At 48.9% G+C, this 8,679-nt stretch overlaps 1 protein-coding gene across 7 annotated transcripts in view; it reads right to left on the reverse strand.

Moving 5' to 3' along the window:
• Positions 1-4,756, reverse strand: part of LOC128328017 (1-phosphatidylinositol 4,5-bisphosphate phosphodiesterase zeta-1-like) — an 81,819-nt gene extending 77,063 nt beyond the window's left edge. For 2 of the 7 annotated variants that reach the window (XM_053257524.1, XM_053257521.1), the window contains exon 1: positions 3,321-3,444. Coding sequence is in view for 1 of the 7 variants with exons in the window: in XM_053257522.1 (XP_053113497.1) it covers positions 3,321-3,444; positions 4,527-4,537 (135 nt within the window). In the remaining 6 variants the exon portion in view is untranslated. Of the gene's footprint in view, positions 1-3,320; positions 3,445-4,526 lie in introns of those variants that run through there. The other 5 variants (XM_053257522.1, XM_053257526.1, XM_053257520.1 and 2 more) reach the window with 5 other exon arrangements.
• Between the last annotated feature and the right edge of the window lie 3,923 nt (positions 4,757-8,679).

The raw sequence follows: 8,679 nt of genomic DNA on the forward strand, positions 1-8,679 counted from the left end.
GCAGAGAGTGGTTGCACTGGATTAACAGGTGCTGGTAGTATCCACAGAGGAGGCACAGTGGGTAAAGCTAGTGTGACAGGTGCCTGTGGCGTATCTAGGTAATGCTGAGGAGGCAGCAGGACTTGGCCACTTAGGAGGCGGCTGCGCCTGATGAAGAGGAAGCCGCCAACTTTTTATGCCTAGAGCTCACAGGTCTGGGAACGAAGTGGCCATGTTCCATGGCTGTGATTGCCTCCCTGCAAGGGCTGGAGCCAGAGGAGGAGGAAAATGAAGGCCTGGAAGGAGCTCTAGGTTTTCTGGGAAGTGGATAGGGGCGGGCAAAGCCAGAGTGGGAGCTGACTGTTTTTGCAAAGCAAGACATTCTTTAGTAATAAATTCTTTTAGCCATTTGGCCACATCTGGAGAGAAAGGTGCACCTATGGAGGGGGTTATTCACAGGCCCTAGTCCAGGTATGTCATCCGGAACTTTGTCAGGAGTAGGCTGTACTGGTGGCTGGGTCACCAGGCAATGCAGGATGGTTCAGTCAGCAGAGGCTAAGGCTTATTCCCCACAGGGGGTTGCAGCTGGGATGCGGGGGGATCACGCGGCAAAGCCGGGCCCCCTTCTGCAAGCAGCTGGAATTGGTAGTGTTTGTGCTGGAATGTTGCTAGCCAACAGTCAAGCCTCCTCCAACTTGCTACTCTCCTCAAGGAGGCGGTGAGGGGTGCGCTGATTGCATATTGCCTGGATTAGAAGCCTCTCATTAAGTCGTACTGAGGATGGCTTTTTAGGCTTTCTTTTGTGGTGCAGCTTGTCCTGGCAATGTTTCACCTTCTTGGAGGCTTTTTTCAATGCCAGCTGCTTGCTCAGAATACATCCATAGTGGTGGACACGGTAGCCAGTCACAAGCGAAACACTGAGTGGGATTGTTTGTGCTCAGAGACGAGATCCCTCTCATGGTGCCTGCCTCTCTCCTCCAACTGAGGGCCCCGAGAGGAAACCCTGTAGCATTTTCCCTGGGTGGAAAGCTCCATGGAGAATACCCCAGTAACAAACAAAGTGAAACTGAAAGAAAAAAAGTCAAAAGGCCAAATTAATCAAAGAAAAGGGGGTTTAGAGTTTGGTAAAATCAAACAAAACAACTCCCTTCCCGCCCTTGCACAATAAGGAAGGGAAGGAGTGAGAAAACAGAGAAAGGTAGAGAATAGCCAAAAACTAGCCTGAAAGTTGATGGAGCTCGGGATCTCTTTTTCAGACCTGCTAACTCGAGCAAGGGAGGACCAGAACTGGTGTTTGGCGCCTCCTGGCGTCCAGAAGCTAGCCTCAGTTTAAACTCGGTCCTGCCTTCAACAAGCAAGTTGGGTACACAATCCATTATATACAGGATGACCTCCTACACAGCAGGGGGTGGGGGGGAGTGGTGTCTAAATGCAAACAAACTGCAAGTTATAAAGAAGAAACAGAAAGGCTCAGCTTTTGAACAAAAGGAAAGACAAAGAAGGGAAGAATCAGGGTCAATAAGAAAGGGAGGACACTGCTGGTTCTCATATGTACTACAGATATTTTTTAAAAAGTCACACACTAACAAGAAAAGCCTAAGTGGCACAATCCAGCCAAAACAGACACTTGAAAATTCTTTAATTTCAATGGGCGATACACACATGTGTAACAATTGAACTTAAATATGCTTAAGTTTGGTTGAATTGTGCCCAAAGTGCATAAAATATCTTTCTCAGATATGTAATAAATTGTTCTGTCACAGCTAGCAGAGAACTTAAAGGGTATGTTCGGTAAACAGGTTTACAATGTCAATTGATTTGTTTGTAGTTGAACCACCATTCTATATAAAGGCTACTCCCACAAATAATTATTATCCAAATCTATGTTCAAAAAATGAATACGACACTAACTTCTTTGCCAAACGTTGCATCCAGCTGGAATCCCATAAAAACAAGTTTCCAATTCTCAAGAGCAAAAAAGCACAAAAGTTCTCAACTCTCAAGAGGCAAGAAAAATTGGCTTATTTGGTTTTGTCATGCAAGAAAGATTTTATTTCATAGAGTGCAACAGATAAAAGGTTTCTACCATTCAAGGGGAAATGTTTAATAAGCTTTAGATTTTATTTTGGTTTTATAAAAAGAATAAATGTAGTAATACATTTGAAGCTATTAACATACATGCTTTCTCCTTTTATCTTCAGTTTATGTTAACGATTTCATGTGAATGACAACAGATGAATATTTTAAAAACTTTGTAATTTATGGAAACAATATAAATGAAACCTGATCATTGTCAGTTAAACAATGAAGCTAATCACACATCGTTATTTTTTGATGAGACCAGAACAAAAGGAATAAAGAACTGTAAAATACAACAGAAATCTGCCACAAAGTGCTTATAATTTGAAATGGGGGGGAATACACCTCCAACAGTGACTTTCTCTTACACAAAATATGAAAACCAAGGTATTCTGTTCCTTGTATGTATGATCTGTTAGGCCAGTAGGAAACCAGAGAGAAGGGTGGCCCTGAAAAACACTGTGTAAAGAATGCTAGATTTTTGGATATTTAAAGTATGAAGCCAAAGCATCATATTAAACAAAATAAAACAGCAATGTCTCATAGAGGTGTTTGGCCACTAAACTACATTAGCATAAGAAACAATTATGTTATAAACTTTTACTTTTGCTACCTGCTTCTGCTAATACTACTACTATATAAAATTAACACTACCAGCAATGTTCATGGGCATAATACAGTCCCTGACAGGGTTTACAATATCGAGAGGATAATAAAAGCGCAGATCTCAGTGAATGACACTAATCATTTTTTCTGATCACCATTTGTCTTGTTCATTTGGCATATAGTAAAATCTGCACTGAGATTATTAGTACAGTCATACCTCGCCAACCGCAGGTTTCCTAATCACGGTTTTAAGTATCCACAACTGTGAAATTGGGGCAGGTCTCACCAACCGTGACCAGGGTATTCGTGGTTTGGTGAGATTTTTTGGCAATTTGGGGGTATGTGTGTGATTTGGGGGGGGGGTTGAGGATGATTCCTCTGGGGATTTAGGGGTGATTTTGGTGGGTTCCAGGGGTGATTTCTGGGGGTCCGCCCTCACTCCTCTAGCTAACTATGGCTGATTCTGTGTGGTTTGGGGTACTTTTTTAGTATTTTTCTTTATTTTTCGGTCTTTTCCCAACTGCAATTTCCAATGCATTTCTATTGCTCTCCAACCATGAATTTGCCAACTGAGAGGTTTTCCCGGAACAGAACCTTTGTGGTTGGCAAGGGATAATTGCACTCACAAACCTATTCAGTAACACAAATTTTCTCACCTTAAAAACGTACTTCACATGAACATAATTAAAAGGAATATTAAATTTGTCAAGTAATTCCAAGGTAGTTTCAAAATTAATATTTCCTCTTCTAAACGTGCTATGGACAATGCTCAAAAACCACATAAAAGGAAAGCAAGTTAAGGAAACTGGCAATCTATTAAAAGAATACTTGTCAATTGTTGACTGAACCACAGCGTTTGACAGATTATCTTTATTTATACAGCACCATCAACAAACATGGCAAATAAAAGAGGAATATAAACAAACAAAAAATATCATCCCCTACACCAGGCCTGCTCAACTTCGGCCCTCCTGCAGATGTTGGCCTACAATTCCCATCATCCCTGGCTATTGGCTGCTGTGGCTGAGAATTATGGGAGTTGTAGTCCAAAAACAGCTGCGGGGACTAAGTTGAGCAGGCCTGCCCTACACAGATCCTTGAGATCTAAATTTCAGCAGCAAGGAAAACAAAGAACAAAAAGGGAAGGAAGAAATAATGCTAAAAGAGAGAAAGGATAGGAATGGGGGGGGGGGTAATTAGCATTTCTATGACAAAACTGTTTCTTACTTGGAAATGGATAGGGATTAATCTGCCTTCAAACCTTACAACAGAAGTGCACAACTTTGGCCCTCCAGCTGTTTTTGGACTATGATTCTCATCATCCCCTGCTACAGTGACCAATATGATGGCAATCGTACTCCAACATCTGCAGCAGTGTTCCCTCTAACAGGGATTCCCAGAATGCCAGATTTTGTTGACTACAACTCCCATAATCCCCCAAAGACTATAGCAGCTGGGGGTGCTGGAGGCTGTAGTAAAAAAAAAAAAACACATCTGGGAATCCCCCACCCCCACCCCACTTAATTCCGTTATTGGGCGGGGGGGGGAGGGGAGATGTCCCAGGAGAGAAAGCGTTTGTGACTCCCCGCCGAGAGCAGCCTCTCTCTCAACGGAGCCCCCTCTTTCCTCCAGAAGAGCTTGCTCTGGGAGGTTCCCAGATGCTCTTTGGGCGGGGGGGGGGAGAGGATGCAACTCATTTCCTCGTTCTCACGTCATGGTACAAACTCCCTCAACTCCCACCCTTCGCGCAGCTGGTGGGGAGAGAAGGAGGTTTGATATATTTGAGGGAGGGGGCGCTATTCTCTCTCAGCCCCCACCACCACCACGTCCCATCCCATCTCCAGGCTGGGAAGGAAGGATATCTGGTCTCCATGCTGGGGCTCCTCACCCTCACGGCCTCCTCGCGTGCGATGGGCTCCAGGGCACCCCGCGCGGCATAGCTTCCACCGCTGGGCCTGCCAGGGGTTAGGGGTACCAGCCCCCCACCTCCTCCGCCGCCGCCCCCACGTAGCCGCTTCCGCCCAGAGAGGAAAGAGGGAGGAGCCGGCGGCACGAGAGAGCGAGCGAGCGCGAGGCCGGCACGCGGGCTCTTGTGACGTCACAAGGCGCCGTTCCTAAGCCTTGCCAACGGTTCTTTGGCGAGACCCATCACGTGGCGGAGAACTCCGCCTTTGCGCACGCGCGAGCGCCCTCGCCCCCTTCTTTTACTCTCACTCCGCTTCGTCGGTTGGAAAAAAACCATAATAACGACAACTATCACTAATGCTGTTGCTAAAGCGCCTGGAGGCTGAGAAAAGGGTGGCTGCGCGCGCCTCCTTCCTCTCCACTGCCCCCGCAAAGTAGCTATAGGGCAGTGGTAAAACGACCACGGATAAATACTTTTGACACTTTCATTCAGAACCCGCGAGGGGCTGCGGGAAAGAAACTCCTTCCCCCGTCAAAGGATTGGCAATGGCGTGCCTCCCTGAGGAAGAAAGGGCGAAGGCGTTTGAGGCAGGCATTGCAGGTTGGGGAGAAAGGTGAGGGGTTGGGGAGGGGGCGCCAAAGACGCACGAGACCGGCTAACAAACTGAAGCAAGTTGGAGAACGTGGGTAGAGAGGGATAGTTTCCTTCTCTCTCTTGCACTGCACTAGAATCGGGGGCCATCCTATGAAACTGGTTGGCACTTGGCAGGAGGTTCTGGACAGAGCACTTCTTTACGCAATGCAGTTTATGGGAGTCATTGCCGCAAATGTGGTGAGCCTAGATAGCTTGCAAAACAGGGTTGGTAGAAATCGATGCTTTTGATTTTTAAAAAATGCATTTTTTAAACAATATAAATAATAATTTTTAAAATTTATATTGATTAAAAAAACAATGCATAAAGAGCTTAAGTCAAAGAGGTGATCATGAATATTAATTATTTATTTTTATTTATTTATTTTTACATTTTTATACCGCCTTTCGTTAAAAGAAAACCCCAAGGCGGTTTACAAAAATTAAAAACATACAGTAAAAAACAGTAAAAACATCAAGCTAAAAACAGGCATAAAAACAAGACAACAGATAAAAACACAAGAACAGCAGTAAAAGACGATTATGTAAAAGCCTGGGTAAAAAGCCAAGTCTTTAAAAGCTTTCTAAAAGTTGTGATGGAGTCTGAGGAACGAATGGCCACCGGGAGAGCATTCCAGAGTCTAGGGGCAGCAACAGAGAAGGCCCTGTCCCGAGTGCACGACAGCCGGGCCTCCCTCATTGTCGGCACCCGGAGCAGGGCACCCCCAGATGTCCTAGTCAAGCGGGCAGCAACCCTTGGGAGCAGGCGGTCCCTCAAATACCCCGGGCCCAAACCGTTTAGGGCTTTAAAGGTCAAAACCAGCACCTTGAATTGGACCCGGAAACGAACCAGCAGCCAGTGCAGCTCTTTCAAAATGGGGGTGATATGTTCCCAACGGGCAGCTCCGGATAGAACCCTCGCTGCCGCGTTTTGCACTAGCTGTAGTTTCCGGATATTCTTCAAGGGCAGCCCCACGTAGAGCGCGTTACAGTAATCCAGCCGCGACGTGACTAAGGCGTGGGTAACCGTGGCCAGATCTGCCTTCTCGAGAAAGGGACGCAACTGGCGCACCAGCCGAAGCCGTGCAAAGGCACCCCTGGCCACCGCCTCCACCTGAGCCTCCAAAAGCAGAGCCGGGTCCAGTAGTACCCCCAAGCTGCGTACTTGCTCCTTCAAGGGGAGTGCAACTCCATCCAGAACCGGTAAAATCTCCTCATCCCGATTGGCTCTCCTACTGACCAACAGTACCTCCGTCTTATCCGGATTCAATTTCAGTTTGTTAGCCCACATCCAACCCATCACGGCCTCCAGCCCCCGATTCAGGACATCCACCGCCTCCCTAGGATCAGATGACAAGGAGAGATAGAGCTGAGTGTCATCCGCATATTGCTGACAACTCAGTCCAAATCCCCGGATGACCTCTCCCTGCGGCTTCATGTAGATGTTAAACAGCATGGGGGACAAGACCGAACCCTGCGGGACCCCACAGACCAATGGCCACGGGGCCGAGCAGTAGTCCCCCAGCACCACCTTCTGGACCCTCCCCTCAAGAAAGGACCGGAACCACTGCAACGCAGTGCCTCCGATTCCCATACTCGAGAGGCGGCCCAGAAGGATACCATGGTCGATGGTATCGAACGCCGCCGAGAGGTCCAGCAGAACCAACAGGGACGCACTCCCCCTGTCTAGTTCCCGGCGTAGGTCATCCACTAGAGCGACCAAGGCAGTCTCAGTCCCATACCCAGGGCGGAAGCCAGATTGAAAAGGGTCCAGATAATCCGTATCATCCAAGACCCTCTGCAGCTGGGACGCCACCACACGCTCTATCACCTTGCCCAAGAAGGGAAGGTTAGACACAGGTCTATAATTGTCCAGGTTGGAGGGATCAAGGGAGGGCTTTTTTAATAGAGGTCTTACCATCGCCTCCTTAAGGCACGATGGCATCCTGCCCTCCCTTAACGAAGCATTAATGATCACCTCCAGCCATCTGCCTGTCCCCTCCCTGGCAGCTTTTATTAGCCATGAAGGGCAAGGGTCAAGAGCGCACGAAGTCGCCCGCACACTGCCCAGGATCTTGTCCACATCCTCAGGCCGCACCAACCGAAAAGAATCCAACACAACGAGACCAGATGGTACCAGAGGCACGTCTGCCGGAACTGCCAAAACTCTGGAGTCCAGGTCAGCACGGATGCGAGCGACTTTATCTGCAAAGTGACAGGCAAACTGATCACAAAGAGCTGTAGATGACTCCTCCCCCATTGTCCGGGGGGATGTGTGGAGCAATGTTTTCACCACACGAAACAGCTCTGTTTGCCTGCACTGAGCAGACGCAATGGAGGCGGAGAAAAAACGTTTCTTCGCCGCCCCCACCGCCACGGCGTAGTCCCTAAAATGGGCTCTAGCCCGTGTTCGATTGGATTCGTGACGACTCTTCCTCCAGCGTCGCTCCAGCCGTCGTCCGAGTTGCTTCATCGCCCTAAGCTCCGAGGAAAACCAAGGAGCAGAACGGGCTCCACCAAGCCGGAGAGGGCGCTTGGGGGCAACCGTGTCAACAGCCCGGGCCACCTCTCCATTCCAGAGATCAACCAAGGCCTCGACAGGGTCACCAGCTCTGGACACTGGAAACTCCCCGAGGGCCGTCTGAAATCCAAGCGGATCCATAAGCCTCCGGGGGCGGACCATCTTAATCGGCCCACCACCCCTGCAGAGGGCAGACGGAGCAGTCAAACTAAACCCCACCAGGTGATGATCTGTCCATGACAAGGGAGTGATCTCAAATTCCCCCACCTCCAGATCATTTATTTCCCGGTCGGCAAAAACCAGATCCAGAGTGTGTCCCGCCATGTGGGTAGGGCCCGATACCAATTGAGACAGGCCCATGGTTGCCATGGAGGCCATGAAATCCTGAGCTGCACCCACTAGGGGGGCCTCGGTGTGGACATTGAAATCCCCCAAAACAATAAGCCTGGGGGAACCCAAAGCCACCTCCGAGACCACCCCCGCCAGCTCAGGTAGGGAGACTGAAGTGCAGTGGGGTGGTCGGTACACCAACAGAATCCCCAGCCTATCTCGGAGGCCCACCCTCAAGGACAAACACTCGAAATTCTGAGATTGCCTGACCGGGCACCTGGAAACGGGGAGGGTCTCTCGAAAGATGACTGCAACGCCTCCTCCCTGACCCTCGAGGCGGGGCTGCTGCACGATCTGGAAACCTGGAGGACAAAGCTGAGAGAGACCAACCCCGCCCAGCGCATCCAACCAGGTCTCCGTCACACATACCAGGTCAGCAAGCTCATCCACAATCAGTTCGTGGATAAGAGATGTTTTTGCATTAACTGACCTGGCATTCAGCAGCAGCACCCTAATCCTCGAGGGAGTGTTCTCAGAGCTCCCTAGGGTCAGAGGGTTGGGAGAGGGGCTGGAAAAAGGAACAGGCCTCAATTGCCTGGACCGATTTCCCCAGTAACGGCTGGGGAAA

This window comes from Hemicordylus capensis, chromosome 5 (genome assembly GCF_027244095.1).
Source record: "Hemicordylus capensis ecotype Gifberg chromosome 5, rHemCap1.1.pri, whole genome shotgun sequence".
Taxonomy (NCBI): Eukaryota; Metazoa; Chordata; class Lepidosauria; order Squamata; family Cordylidae; genus Hemicordylus; species Hemicordylus capensis.